The 15,841-nt window shown below is 35.0% G+C and overlaps 1 protein-coding gene across 2 annotated transcripts; it reads left to right on the top strand.

Moving 5' to 3' along the window:
* The first annotated feature begins 3,932 nt into the window (after positions 1-3,932).
* Positions 3,933-15,598, top strand: LOC111000340. Of its 2 annotated transcripts, none has more exons than XM_022269738.2 (15): positions 3,933-4,094; positions 4,555-4,750; positions 5,042-5,100; positions 5,516-5,702; positions 5,890-6,062; positions 6,662-6,959; positions 7,389-7,485; positions 7,582-7,635; positions 8,095-8,142; positions 8,530-8,647; positions 8,796-11,688; positions 12,111-12,309; positions 13,003-13,131; positions 13,544-13,735; positions 13,817-15,598. In XM_022269738.2, the coding sequence occupies exons 2-15, from the start codon at positions 4,559-4,561 to the stop codon at positions 13,969-13,971; spliced, it is 4,794 nt and encodes a 1,597-aa protein (XP_022125430.2). In that variant the 5' UTR covers positions 3,933-4,094; positions 4,555-4,558; the 3' UTR covers positions 13,972-15,598. The 2 variants fall into 2 exon arrangements, with proteins under 2 accessions (XP_022125430.2, XP_022125429.2); XM_022269737.2 differs by having other exon boundaries at positions 13,003-13,140.
* Positions 15,599-15,841: the final 243 nt, after the last annotated feature.

The following is a 15,841-nucleotide window of genomic DNA, read 5'->3' as shown; positions in this document are numbered from 1 at the left end:
TCAACGTTTATATTTCCTTTACAGTCTACATTTATTTTTGTACTTCACTACAAACTTATTATAAAAAATCTTGTTAGTATAATACATTGTAAAATAAATAACTTATACTACCAAATATACTTATTATTTAAAGTGATTTAAAGATCTCCAAATTACCCAGTTCTGGTCATATTGATCTTATCAAAACCTAATATATACGAGTACGTAGTATATCCTCAACGTATTGATTTATTACATACGAGAGTAATAGTTAGCTAATGGTGAGATTAAGACACGATACAAAACGAACAATATTCGTTTGTCAAAATCCAATACGTTTTTACGTTTGAGTGTCAGCCTTAACAACAATTCTTATCTCTTGATCGTCGATATGTTAATAGCGTCTAGTGTACTCTCAGATTTTAAGGCATTTAACTAGATCTATTTTGAATAGCGTTCTAGAATATGGTGCTTATCATAAGTCTCGATTGTGAACCTTCTTCTTAAATAAGTTCTGAGCGGCTTTCAGAGCACTTACTTAGCTGTAAAATACATATAAGCTATGACATTAGTGCTATAGAAACTAATAAAAATAAATCCCACAAGTTTTTATACCGAATTTTATGTCAGCCTTGATTCAGAGAGGATCGAAGAAGCCATTTCACACCCGATCGAACGCAATCATACTCATATCGTCATATGGAATAACGAATACTGAAAATATATCGGTAATTTATGAAGTAAAATCTTACATTTATAAGGCATGCTACTTTTTTGTACTTACCGTGTAGTAAAATCATTTAGGTAATCTCAATGCAGTATTTCAAACAGATATGTAGTATGTACTAGGTACTTGTTGATTTCTGATACAAAGTCTACGTTTTTCATCAAAACTTTATTTTATACTGTTATGTTATTATTAATAGGTGATTTCTTAAGGGCCTCAAGCCTATGTTATTGTGTAAACTGAAATAAGGAATTGCTTTCCAGTCGTACCGCTAAATATAATAATACTTTTGTAATTTATTCTGTCTCTAGTGGGTTCTGATCCGTTCAAATCATCAATCCTTTATGCTGATTGTTTACTGCTAACTATATTTATGTATGGACTTTAAACAGTTGAAATGTTTTTTTTTCAATTTAGCCTATTCTTAAAAATAAACACTGATGTATTGTATATATATATGTACCACGTGTTAAAACGCAATCACATTTCTTTTTCTATTTATGGGTATCAGTGTCAATATGCATATATATTTTTTAATTCCTATTTTTAGCAAAACTTATGTTTACATATATTTTCGTACATATTAGATAGAAGATTTTATAAAATTATCAATAGATTTCGTAATATGTATGATGTTGTAGACTTAATAAATAAATAAATAAACGTAAAAGTACAAGAAAAACGTTAATAATTAGGAAACCCGTTGTTTTCATACAATCCAATTCAGGTAAAAGGACTTTAGGTGGATTTGTAGTGGAAGGATTGTAGGTGTTAAAGTTGTCACTTATCAGGACAACTTCAACACCCTTGTATAAATACATAAATCTCAACTATATCTAGTGCTTTTTTTTTACTTGGGGAAATGCATTGGCATACGCATATCCTTCCGCGGCGCGACTGCTTGGTGCGGAAGGGTTATGTGGGACTCGCTATTGTGCATACCCACTAAAACCCCAAGGCACCACCAACAATCGCCTTATGCGGGATGCGGTAACAATCAAAACTGCAGAGCCTTATCTGCTTCCCGACATAGGATGTGGCGTATGGGTCCGCCTCTTCACACTTATTGTTGGTTTGTGAAAATACTTGATACAGCAAGTATCCTTCACAGACCGGGCCATACGCTTTGACAAATAGCTAGAGGATATCGGGTCCAGTACTTGCAGGGATGGGTCATCATCCCTTCTTTTAAACGCATAGACCCCTGCTCCCCGCTTGGGCACTTTTTAAGTGTCGAGAATTTAGCGGTCGCGTCGCGCATTTTCGCGACGGGCCTGCGGCCTCTTTTTTCTTTTCATAACCGCCTCGCAGAAATGGTAAAAAAAATTTCACGGGCCGTCATATCCCGCGCTCAATAAAGCAATATGAGATCCTACTCCTAGATACAAGATAGATATTACTTTTCCCCTACTTTTTTTTTATTTTCTCCTTTCATTTCCCTTTCAGCGGAACACAAACCGGCCACGTCTTTAGTAAAAAATGTCAATAGAAACTTATCATTGAATTTTTACTACATACAATATGAAGTGTTTTTGAAAAAAACAAAAAAATACATTGTAATAACCAAACGGCTTAACACATTTAATTCAAATTTAAAAAGCCGTTTTCTATCGTTAACCTATTGTGCGTTATCATTTTAATGTGAAATCATAATCACATTACTAATTACCTATGAAACACATTGTATACACTACAGAATAATATGATTAAAGTGACATATGTTGTGGTTCATAGCCCAATGCGCTTTGCCAACAGCGTATCAGCTGATAAGCTACTCAGCTAAATTAACATACCTTCGTAGTTCGTATTGGCTTTAGATCTATACATGACATATCTTTGAAGCATCAAACCCCGCAGAATATAGAGATATGTCATGGATCGTGATATAAGTTAATTACGTTCCTTTGTTCAAGCCATAACCACCATATAAATTGAACTTCTTCATAGAAACATAAATGGAATATCGATTTTCTAACCACGAGTAGTGCTCTTGTGTGAAAAATATACCTTTTACGTCGTAGATTGATGTAGAATGACGCATGCCACAGTTCTCAGGTCTCTAGACTTTGTCACTAGATATGTTTATAACCTCTATTACTCTCGTAGAACATAGGTTTTGAAATTTCCAGAAGTCGTTCAATATAATTCTAATTCAAAATCATTTATTTATTTACTATTTTTTTAATTTATTTGTAACTTAATGTACACTTATGAACGTCAAAAAAATAAATATACATTAAATGCTTCTAATTTTACTGCCGGTTCTCAAATAAGGGCGTAGAACGGAAGAGAAGAACTGGCAATAAGCTTTCCTTTCCTTCTTTTACACAACGTTTGTAAGGAGCTGCAACCATTACACCATGTTGCATATGACATCTTGAGTAATAAAGAATAATAAAATAAACTAATAACAAAGATTTGTTCTCTAGCAGCCAGAGTCATGGTGAAATATGAGCACGCACTTTCTACTCGTGGGAACAACACGCAAATACGTAGTAGAAGCAACTAATATCACCACATACACGAATTCAAGTACGACCAGTCATCACAAGTAGCACCCGTTCACGAGTATGACGCATGGCCAGCCATCGGCCCCCTCGCCATATTTTAGAGAGAGACAACTCGACGCATGGACGCCGCCACAAGCAATGACATTTGAGCATGACGAATTAGTGCTAAGTACACCCACAACTGCTGCAGGTACATATACGGGCACTGTATTTTTTACAACTATAATAATTAACAAAATACAGCATACACTTCAGTATTTCTCAATAGAAATAAAAAATTATACGCTGTCCTGCTCTTTCTATGGCATTTATCATGATATCACTTTCACAATTGTGTGTAGGTATGTTGAAGACTTATTGGTAGAGCTATATAACTTTATAGCTGGGTATTTAGGTACCCAGGTACCAGTACCCATTATTAAATATACCTTTAATGAAACGATATATTTTTAATGTTATGGCCTGGTAACATAGACCTTTAAGACATAACTTATTTGAAAAATGTTCAGTATTTTGAGGTCATAACACTTCACTAATTTTCGTCATTTAAATAATAATAAAAAATAAAACGATAATAATCTGCCTTTGTCACAGATATGCATTAACCAAATATGTAAACTTGGTAACTGTCAATTTCAAAGTCGAAACCGCTGGTGATCATTTCACTTTACATAATTAAAAAGTTATACCTATAAAAAAAGTATGTTTGACAGACGTCATTTTGCATCTGTGTTTACCGAAAAATATATTCGATGCAGTTACCGATATTGTAATTACAAATTCTTTAAGAATTTACTTACTGCTTGTCCTCTGCATTACGAATATTTAATTTCTAGGTTAAATATAGCTCTTGTGCTGTTATTTGCAATATGATTCAAGTAAGTACTCACCCTGCCTACTTTTCTGAACACATTGTTCAGTGTTGACGCTTATCTCGCGATTATACGTGAGTTTTCTTATAAACAATCTTAAATCGTTATAACAGTTTAAAATATGTTAAGTCAGTCTTCGAAATACTTTTATTTATGTAATTAACTTTAAAAATAACCTGTTGTCATTTTCCAATATGGCTCACTGGAGTTAAATGATTATATCACGTATTTTGCAATGTAAGTTGGTACGTACATATTATAATGTATGTCATAAACAACACCTTCCACATTGAATTGTATTGGGAAAAATAAAAAGACTGGGAGCAATTTTAAATAAAATATACTGCCTATTATTTCAGGTTGTATATTTTCAATGTTTACTTAGAGTACAAAATAAATAACACTAAACTAACAACAAGAAGAATGTTGTCTTTAATAATTATTAATAATTTCTTTTTGCTATTAGGATAATGGATCCTATTATTGATAATGACTGGCTTATGAACAAATCAGAGCCTATTGAAGACAGTCAATCTGGAAATATTGCACGCAGTTGGGTATGGAGAGAAAGAGGTATTAAACCTCCTAACTCACCAAGCAATAAAACTGTGTTAGAAAATGTTGCTGAAGATATTCTTGTTCAAAAACCACTTAAAATAAGAGTAAGTAATAAAGATTGGCTTTTATTTTCTTCTTTATCTCATATATCAGTCTAAAATATTTTTCAAGCAAATATTATGATCAATCTATTGGCTAAAGAAGTGTTTACTTTTATTCTGCATTATATAATACCTGCATTGCTTAAACAGTTTAATGTCAGAGGCCTACCAAACACTATACATTCATCAAACTGTTGAATTTTTTGTTTAAATTGAATGATTACATTTGTAAATGACATCTAGATCTCCATACTAAGTGGTATAAGTATACTAGTTATACATAATTTATTTCAGTGCTGTGATCTACCAGGATATCCACGTTCAACATTCCTCATGGTCTTTAGTCCTGATGGGTAAATGCTTTATAATATCTATATTGCTATGCAGATATATATATATATATACATATATATCAGAGTCAATACAGAGCCCTTACAAAGAATCCAAAGTATTTATTAGATTGCTTTAAGTCTTGTCTCTGAATCATACCAATAATTCACATTCATAATATAAATATTTCTAAACATTTTGTTTCACCATGTGAAATATTGCAATTTTTTTTATAGAAGTCCTAATAAAATTAAATGTTTGAATTTAAGTTTCTGTTTGTGCTTTTTGTTAATGTGAGTCACCATGACTATATTTTCTCTACTCTTTTCTGAACCAATTCTCGTATGGTTTAACCTAAATAAATAAGTTACCATAGATTTTATCTAATATGTATGCATTATATTTAACTATGATTATAATTTAGTTACCAATTTTCAGTACCAAAGTTGCATCAACGCACGGAAATCATAATGTGTATGTGTCTGAGTTGGCAAGTGGTAAACATGTCAGAATATTAAAGGGCCACCCAAGAACTCCATGGTGCATAGCATTTCATCCTTCACATCCAGAACTAATTGGGTCAGGTTGTCTTGGAGGCCAAGTCAGAGTTTGGGATATTGCAAGTGTAAGTATTTTATTTTTTATATACAAGTTATGGATAAGAAGGTGGCCACATGGTATAATAAAGATACATGTTGCGTATGTGTAACAAGAATGCACACTTTAGCAGTATTATCTTAAAACATAGTTAATAAATAAATCAATTTTAAACATCAAACATTGACTATTTTTGTATTTTTTTTTAAATTAAGGGTGGAAGTGAAGTATGGAGTGTACAAAAGGAAACTGTAATAGCGTCAATTGCCTTCCATCCTCGTGAGCAGTTATTAGTTATAGCCACTTCTAATGAACTTTACTTTTGGGATTGGAGTCAACCGGCACCCTTTACTAAAGTCTCAACTGATGATATCAATGAGAAAGTGAGGTATGTTTCAAGAGAAGCCATTAAAGTATACTTTGAAAAGTTTCCTTTGTAACAACATTGACAATTAAGCAGTTGTTAAATGAAAAAATCAGTTAACCTAAAAATTGTAAGATCATATGGAATATACCAAATATTTTTAGAAAAAATATTGTACTATATAACATTCACCAGATAATTGGAAATTAATTGGAAACAATAAAACCATTAGGTCAGTGATCTCTATAAAATATTACAATTAAAGCTACAAGCCCGGGTTTTAAGCATTTTGTTTTGGATATGGCTATATTGTGCTATGTGAGCAGTGTTGGCCTAGTGGCTTCAGCGTCCAACTCTTATACTTGAGGTCGTAGCCTCATCCCTGGCTGTGCACCAATGGACTTTCTATGTGCGCATTTAACATTTGCCGAACGGTGAAGGAAAACATCGTGAGGAAACCGGTCAGGCACTGGAGGCTGATCACCTACTTGACTATTAGATTTAAAAATGATCATTAAACAGATTCAGAAATCTGAGCCCAAGATCTAAATAGGTTTTAGCGCCACTGATTTATTTATTTTATATCGTCCAATCAAAACTGTAATTAGTTTTGATTTTTTCAGATATGTGGCATTTGATTCACTCGGATATAAACTCATAACAGGAATATCACTGTATAATACTCCTTGTCCGCCTACTGTCTCTGAACGCAATGCACACTCCAGTCCACCAGCCAACTATCGAAGACAAGAAACCGATGATAGTCCTAACAATAGATTGGATCCAACGGGCCCAACGGGAGATGTCATAGTTAATTCTTACCAAAATTTAGTACAAAGATATGACAGTCTGGTGAGAAATTATCAGAGGTTGTTTTTGGTACGACATAGGCTTACAGCTACGACACCACCGCCTAGCACGGTATAGTTTTTTATTTTCATTTGTAAAATTATCGTAGATTTGGTCATTTGTAATTTAGTATGCTCTCATTTTACATTTGACACATTGAACAAATTATATCTTAAGAGTATGAATTATTTTACAATATAAATTAAAAGGTTAAAATTAGAAATGTTCGATAAACATTATCTTTGATTTGTGAAATTTAATAATTGACAAATATATATTCCGCAATTCAAAATAGACACTTGACAAACCATAAAAAATGTGTTAAAGGAAAAAAAATGTTGAGTAAATGTAGAGAAAGATTTGTTGACATAATTATTCTACAAATGAGATATAGTTAGGTGGATAACAATTGTTTTAGTTTGGAAGATGTATAGTATAAGTCAAATATACAGCCCGTCTGTACTAAAATCTGGATGCATTTTAAATTTATTTTTTTTACAGACGGATCGCGGAACTGACCCAATGGAAACAGATTCTGCAACAGATAATAATGGACCAGTTCGTCCAATGTTTACGATGCCATTCCATCCTGTAGAAGGTAAGTTCTATTAAATATAATATATGTATTTTTTTATATAAATATATGTATTTCTTTTGTTACCTATATTAAAATGCGATTTTATATGTTCTGCAGCAGAGAATGCACCAATTCGTCCGACGCGTACGACGAATTTCTTTTCAGAGGATGGTAAGTAAAATATATAGCTAGTATTAGTATATATATATAGTAGTACTACTCGGCCCAGCGTTGTTGTGGCTAAGGTTTTTTTTATATTATATAGGTTATACATAGTAGTAAACTATTCAAGGGAAACGGTAGGAGAACTTATGTGAAATGTAGATAGCTTATGTGAAACGTTGGTACTTTTAACACAGCGCCATCTGTTAGAATTGTATCAAATAATAAACTAATAATTTGCAATAAAATAAAATTGCGACTATAATTAAAGATCCAAACTATCCTATCTCTTAAGTTAGATCAAACTGCACATGGTGTGCAAAATTGATTGATATCGGTTCGGTAGTTTAGGTGTCCATCGCGGACAAACATCGTGACAGGAGATTTATATATATTAAGATTATACATTTTATTTAAAAAGTAAATTATTTTTTGTCATTATAAATTGTGTTTTGTGTTCTGCAACAGATAATGTACCAATTCGACCAACGCGTAGGACTATCTTTTCTGAAGACGGTAAGAAAATTTATAAAAGAGATTCATTTTATTTAATGAATATAAATACATATAATACATAATAAATTGCTTTATTATATTTTACATTGCAAAATACTTTAAAGTAATCATAATTTAGTATTATTAGGTAAAAACCTTTTGAATTATCTGTGTGTTGTTAAACATTTGAATATAATAAACCTATTTTATTCATTTTATTAAAATTATTTCTTAATCTTTGGTGAAAATTGAAGCCTATAATAGCCTCGCCCTTTTTTAGTAAAAATATGTACTATTCAAAATTATAATAGCAATTTATGTTGAGATAAAAGACGCATAGAATCTAAAAAAGCAATACTACTGTATCTACAGTTTACTAGATTTATTTTTTTACTTCTTTTTTAATAGATGTCAGGCCAAGTACATCTAGAAGTAATGAAAATACAGACAATGCTGATACAGATCCACTTTCTCACAGTCGACTATTGAATCTGGACGCATTGACGCTCGAAAGAGACTCCATGAGGTAATTTTTTATTGCATTGATAAGCAATGCAACGATTGATATAAAAATATTTCTCACACTCGTCATCAGTACTAGTAATTTTACGGTCATTCTAAAATAAATCAGTCCTTAACAACGTGGTGCAAATGTGTATTTTTTTTAATTTCAGGACCAGAAGTTCGAGCACCAGTAGTCAAGAGTCCTCTGTCTTTGGTTCTCGCCCTTCAGCGTTTCAACCTCTCAACGAAGGCAATAGGCCATCTCTTTGGCAAGCGGCCAGGCTTTTACCAAATCCCTTTACACCGCCGAGACGTACTTTGACAACTAGCGTTTTTAACCAAGAGAATTCGGGATCTTCTCGAACAAATGTATTTCCCACTTACAGATCAGTGACTCCCCCTCCCCCTCCCACTCCTCCACCCCCTCCGGCCCCAGTCGATCCCCAAACGAGTTTCAATGAGACCATATCTGATTCTGTAGACGCGATTTTTCCTTCGGACAATTCAGTTCAAGTCGATTACCTAACTCCCTCATCTCCAGACATAAATAGCCCCATTCAGGTAGTTTATGGTGCTTTCCCACCTGAAACCTCCAGCAATTCTACCACGACCCGTACAAATACAAGCACAGAATCTCCCGTCAATAACCCAGTCGATGCACAAACTATTAACGAGAGTCTCGATCTGATACGTGACATTCTCAGAGATTCTGGGACGAGATTATTAAATTTGATTACCAATATGTCCTTATCAAACTTGTCGAGAGAAAGGCGACGGGAACGCTCTAGAGCGCATTCTGATGGCGACGGCTCGAGTGATGGAACTTCTAGATCTAGAAATACTAGAACTCGGCCGAGGTTGTTTAGTTCAGGCTTACCAATGTCACTCTTTTTATCATCTAGTTCAGAATCAGACAGTGATAACCCTCCCGAAGTTAATATATTTAGAACAAGAAATGCATCATTTAGAGAAGACGCCACCAGAAATACCAATCGTCCAAATGCAAGTGGATCTACTAGACCGGAACATCCTACGGACAGATTAGTTTTCGAATTGAACGATGAATTGGTGTTGGAAGAAAACTTCGAATTGGGTGGTTTTAACGTGTCTCCCAATCCTAGAACATTTCATGTTAGATCCCAAAACCCGCAATCCGCAGAGGAAAGTACAACCCCAACAACTACTAGAACAAATGAAGAACCTAGAGAGAATCGAACACGGAGTAGTAGCTTCGACCCTAATATGCCCTCTACCAGTAGGGACAACTTTTGGTCCGGAGGGAACACTCTGACCTCCCAAGAAGCATTTCGAAAAGTTCGAGGCGGCGTTAACGCCTTGCAAAAACATGTTCAACAGCTGACGAATTTCTGGGTCCGCGGACAGAGGATAAGTATGCGGGACTTGCGTAATATGTGGGAAAACTTAAGGAGGAGAATTCTAATGCTCCATAGGGAAACGGGAAGACAAGATGTTCCCAGTTATTATTCAAGATCACTTTTAGAAAGATGCATGATGTTGTCTGACATGTCGGAGAACGTTAGTCGCAGCTCAAGCAGAACTAGAGGCCACCAAAGGACAGAAGACAGAAACGCTGAAACAAGCAGGGAGCAGACACCTGCAGAAACGGGTGATAATGAACCAAGTTCAAGTCCTGGAACTTCAAATACAAGCAGACAGACTAGAAATCCACAAACGAGATCCTCTTCAGGGGGTCGATTTTCTCCATTCGCTAGACGCCGCCTACAACCTAACCATAGGTGGAGACATGAAGACGAAATACGTAGGAGAGCCCGAAATCCCACATCAAACCGCTTATCACCAAGGCTCTCCAGACCTCGGCGAGAACTCGCCCGGGCTATTGAAATAAGTGCTACGAGACATGAGATTCGGATGCGCGCAATGCAAGTTTTGTCTGTTATGTTCAATATGATGATGATGTGCTTGGAAGAGCCAGGTTTAAGCCAACTTATTATAAATATGTTAAGAACGTTAAAAAAGGCTTTAGCTTTAACCTGTCTTATGCTAATGAGTAATAGAAACGGTGGACGTGGAAGTGGCAGCACTAATCAATCTCCACAACGGTCCGATAATCGCAATTCTAATAACTCTGGTAATACTGAAAGTAACACTGACGGTAATACCAATGATACGAACACGTCAGAATCAGTGCAAAATTCAATATCAAGTGAGGCAGAGGAGGATCGCGCTCGCGAAAGTACATCTAACAATGGAGAAAATACTATCTCTCCAACAATAGTTTCTAGTCCTAGTACCAGTACCGCGCAAAATTCATCCTCCACATTACCTAGTACATCCGCCACACAAAAGTGGAGTAATCGTCTAGCTGTCCAAATAGCAACAGCAAATAGAAACACATCAGTAACTGCCAGATGTAGAAGAGAGTTATATTTAGAAAGTAGACGGCTTAAAGCTTTACATCGTACTAATCCTACAAAACATCCTCTTATAAGGAAACGAGTGCCTCCTTTGGCCTCTCACCGGATTCCTATGTTGCGGTCGTTACCTCGAAAGATAGTCAAAACACCTACCCCAAGAGATCCTTCGCCACCGACGCATCCAACCAACGCACCTATAATTTTCCCCCTACATGAACCACCACATGGTGAAATTTCAAATCAAGAGCCGTCTCGACTCCCGCCAGAAGTTATGAATGAATTCGAGCATAGGATTAATTTAATACGCATAGCTCACATGCAAGCGGTTAGATTGAGAAATGCTGCCAGAAATAGATATAGACGCCTGCAAACGATACGTCTGTATACCCCATCGTCTGTGCGGGAAATGTTTACTCTTCAAGATGGAAATGATCAAAATCAGCAAGGGGCCCGATCAAGTAATTCTGAAAATCGGCCGACATTACTGAACAGAGAACGTCTTGTCGCCCGAGTTCCTATTAATATACATTCTGAGGATATGAGACAATTGCACGCCGGTGAGGCCCTGCTGCAAGTGAATGACGCGGTAAATGTCGAAGGACAAGGAAATCCACAAGCACGATTGCCTAGGATTCACGAATATCTACAACCAATAATTCTGGCACAGGTAAGATTTGTAGTAGGTACTTATTTATTACAGAATAAGTTGTAGAATTAGAATCGTTTATTTGCCCTATTTTAATTTGGAAGTCAAGTCTTTACATCACAGTACTTGGAGTATTAATTCATGTTGTACGACCCTAGAGCTAACAAACACTTCAATCCTGTGTTTTGTTTCATCATCAGAAATGTGCCGGTGTTAGCACGCTATTTAAATAAGTAATGATAGCGACGGCTGTGATGAAGAAAAAAAACAGATCTTAATTTGAGTTAAGACGTTGCTATTGCATTATCAATCTAACATTTTTAGGTAACATTTACAAACGAATTTGCAAATGATTATAAGAAGTGTATAATAGAAATAAGTGAATTTTGATTTCTCTAATGTTTTGTCAGTGTAAGTAGTAAACGTAGTGTTATTAAATTCAGAATGCAGTGGTAGTTGAAGATGACGAGGAGAATAATGGGGAAGGGAATGGCTTTGCTGGTTTCGGAGTTCGTCGAGTGGGCATGGGAGGGATGGCTGGTCTATTGGACGCTAGTGTTATATCAGACAACTTTCATTCGCCGTCCCATAGAATACAGGCATGGGACTTCACTAGTGGAGACGCGCCGGACATAGCCGATGGTGGGTATATTGAAATGTTTAGTGAAAAGAAAGTGGCGTAGCAAAAGGGGGGGGGGGGCGGGGGTGGTCCGCAACGGGTGTCACCTTTTTTAAGTTGACACCCACCCGATCTCTCAACTTTAAGAACAATGTACAAACAAAAAAAAATCACGAGCATAAAAAAAATTCAAGGATTTTTCAACTAACACTAGTTCAGGTCTTAGTAGAATTCCGGGATTCCCGGAAAAGAGAGTGACGCTGTCCTGGGGGATTCCCCGTCCCTTACTCGCGATCTTTTAAAAAATGACCGAACCGTATAAAATTTATCGCCTTTTACTTTCGATGGGGTGACACTACAAACTTTCGCACCGGGTGCCACCCAAGGTAACTACGCCACTGATTATAGACCACTTTCTTTCTCGTATTTAAGCCCAAAACATAAATTTTTACCGCAGATGTGTTTTTCTGATATCAGTTTTCTAATACTGACAAATAACAACTCTAAATACACTAGAAATGTTTAATTTAGTATTATTCTATTGTTTCATTATTAAGTAGAATCAAGCACTATTTTGGTATATGAAGTTTGTTGGAAGTAAGTTTCCTCTGAACTGATATAGAAAATAGTCTTCCCAGCTGTGAGCTATATATTTCAGTCTTCTCGTTTAACCACGTTAAACAGCTTATAATATTGGTTCTAATAAATAATTTTAGGTGACAAAAATATAGTGGTTCAAAGATGCAGAATTCATAACGATGCCAGTATAGATATATCTAAAGACGGCAGATTGCTAGTGGCTCTCTTACCAGTGCCACGATTACGGAACACGAGCCATTGGCTAGGTAAGATAGGTGTGTGTGCTTTTTATTTTTTATTTTACACTAACACTACACTATAATGCAATTCTTTTGTGTATATGAAATAAGTCGCCTAATCATATAATGAAAAGAGAAAACAGTATTATGTTACTATGGTACAAATTACAATAATTCTTAAAATATCCCAATATACTCTTATCTAGAATTATAGACAAAAGACAATTGGGACACAATTATTAGTTTATTCTTCGCGCTTTTATTGCTTTCTGTAACCTATCTGGGGTATATTCTGCCCAAAAATTATTATTACAAACTTATTATTATAATATTAGTACAAACCTTCATTTAGCTGACAATAAAAATATATCTTTACAATTCAATGACGTCACATCTATGATATCTATGATATGATAATATCGCTATATTTCGGATCTAGGGGTATACTCGCTGGAATGGCCCCGTCTGGGTCACTGCCTTCACACAGCGGTGCTAGAGCAAAGTGCCGTATCGGTAGCGCTCTCCCCAACTGGGCGACACTTGGCCGTGGGGCTTGGGTCTCGTCGCTTCACATCGGTACATCACGCGAGAAGCAATGTGTTCGCCTTGCTGTTTAGGCTTGACCCTCTCGGTAAGAGTTACGTCGATTCATATAACGGATCACTCATGAATGCCATATGTTGCACAGATTCTACATGCATACAATTTTCAGACGGCACAAGTCGCACCGGCCTGTCGCCTATAAAAGAGTTGGAGCAAACCTGGGAGCACGGTTTCACCAGCCTCAACTGTTTGCGTTGGGCGCCACAGCCTGGCCAAGGTTTGGTCTACGCTAACAACACTGGCCAACTTATTATTATGAGTTAGACGGGTCACGTGATGTGCGAATACGCCACAGAGAAATCTCATGTATACTATTAAATGTCATAGTATGCATCGAGATATTGTTAGTTAATTGCCCGATTGGAAAATGTATTACAGCTCAAAATTGTGTCGTAAGACATAATCTGTGTAAAGTTTTATCGAGTTTGTCATTTTCAATAGCGAAAAATTAAAACAATCGAAACGCTATAATTTTGTGTCGCATATTAACACGTTTTTATTCAACGAACTCAAAATAAAGTAGCATTTTTACATAATGCAAAAAAAATATATAAATAAATTACCAAATGTAACCCACATTACAATTGCGTACCGAAAATTTTAACGCCATTATGCAATAACTCAATGTAATTCAAAACATCGTTTTAACGAAGACATGTTCAATGCTGATTATAGGTCAAAAACATTAGATTAAAATGACAATCTAAATGTTTGCTTATCAAGGAGCTTTATTTAGGTATTTAGGCCTATATATGTATGTAAACGATGAGAAATCTTCCCATCGTTTATCGACCTAATAGGTAAAATATAAGATTGGTCTCTTTAATGATCTCGGGCCTTTATTGGCGGCAACCGGTAACATGACAATCGGAACACCTTATTGTTACCATTTTTAGTTTTACAGCAGAATTTATTTAATGAATTGTAGTGAACAATTTGTTGTATGTATTGCTTAGGTACATTTGTTATAGTACTCAGATAACATACCAAATTTGGACGGCCTTATGCAACGTGGATCAAAACCATGGTGACCATGACAACGGCCAAAGATAACAAATATAGTAATAGTCTATATTATTTAATAAGGCCAGCAGTGTTTGTCGAACGGCCGCTTCGTTCAACGGCTGTCACCTAGATTGTGTGACAGAGAACGCAACTAAGCTAAACTAAAGCTATCTCTTTCGAATGGTCGATGTTACCGTTAAGTACTGTACACAAAAAACTTTACTTTTATCAGTCCTGTAACCTGTTATGAACTGTGGTCGAACCGTTTAAAACTATATATATAAATATATTTCCTTATATATTAAGATCCCAATGTTTACATGAAGTCATTCGGTTTCATGTAGATTAGAATTTAGGCGTAGGTATGGAATTTCTCTAATAATTTGTAATATAGGTAGGTAAGATGCGTGGGCATAAAACTATTTATATTTTTTTTCTATGTAAAATTTATTTTCATTGTACTGACTTTGGTTGTAAATTAATTTATTTTTACAATGTACAATTTTAGTTGAGTAGATTTGATACGAAAAAGGCAGAATTACAATAATATTAATCTTATCATTTTTTTGTAAAAAAATTTCGTAATTTAATTAATTGAAAGAATAGCTTTATTTAAATATATCCTGAAAGCCGATAACCGATGAACGTTTTGAAAATTAGATCATCTTAAAAATGCTTTTTTTAATTAGTTCTATATAAAAAAACTTGCGAATTAACTATTGAAGAAATGTAAATAATAAAACTCTTTCTTATGTAATTGTGTATGCATTAGACTTTTAATGTTTATTTAGTTCTTCCATTATGTTTGTAACTTTATTTTTGTATAAAGCTTAATATTTCGTTTATTATGTAAAATGGTAATAAATAGAGAATTTCACTCAATTGTGTAGTTTGAATTGCAATATATCACTAATGTGCTACTAGATACTAATTAAAAAAGAAAAGGCTAGAACATGTCTCTGGCAGACGATTTCTTATAATTATAATCAAAATAGAACAAGTGGAGAAATAGAGGTTTGAGAACGTCAAGATCATACATGTATGTCTTGATAAATAAATAATTAATTTGTGTAGAATAAATCAACTCTAGGTTTTTAGACAGACCTAAAAATTCGTCATTTTGTATCCA

The sequence above is a fragment of the Pieris rapae genome, chromosome 16, assembly GCF_905147795.1.
Source record: "Pieris rapae chromosome 16, ilPieRapa1.1, whole genome shotgun sequence".
Classification (NCBI taxonomy): Eukaryota; Metazoa; Arthropoda; class Insecta; order Lepidoptera; family Pieridae; genus Pieris; species Pieris rapae.
Note: the sequence above shows the minus strand (reverse complement) of the source record. Positions and strands in the feature narration are given on the sequence as shown.

Bases quoted from the DNA above. Each gene is read 5' to 3' on its own strand.
- LOC111000340 (XM_022269737.2), top strand. From the start codon at position 4,559: ATGGATCCTATTATTGATAATGACTGGCTTATGAACAAATCAGAGCCT. The intron at 7,486-7,581 runs GTAAGTTCTATT...TATGTTCTGCAG, and splicing joins GCCATTCCATCCTGTAGAAG to CAGAGAATGCACCAATTCGT. The intron at 13,736-13,816 runs GTAAGAGTTACG...TACAATTTTCAG, and splicing joins GTTTAGGCTTGACCCTCTCG to ACGGCACAAGTCGCACCGGC.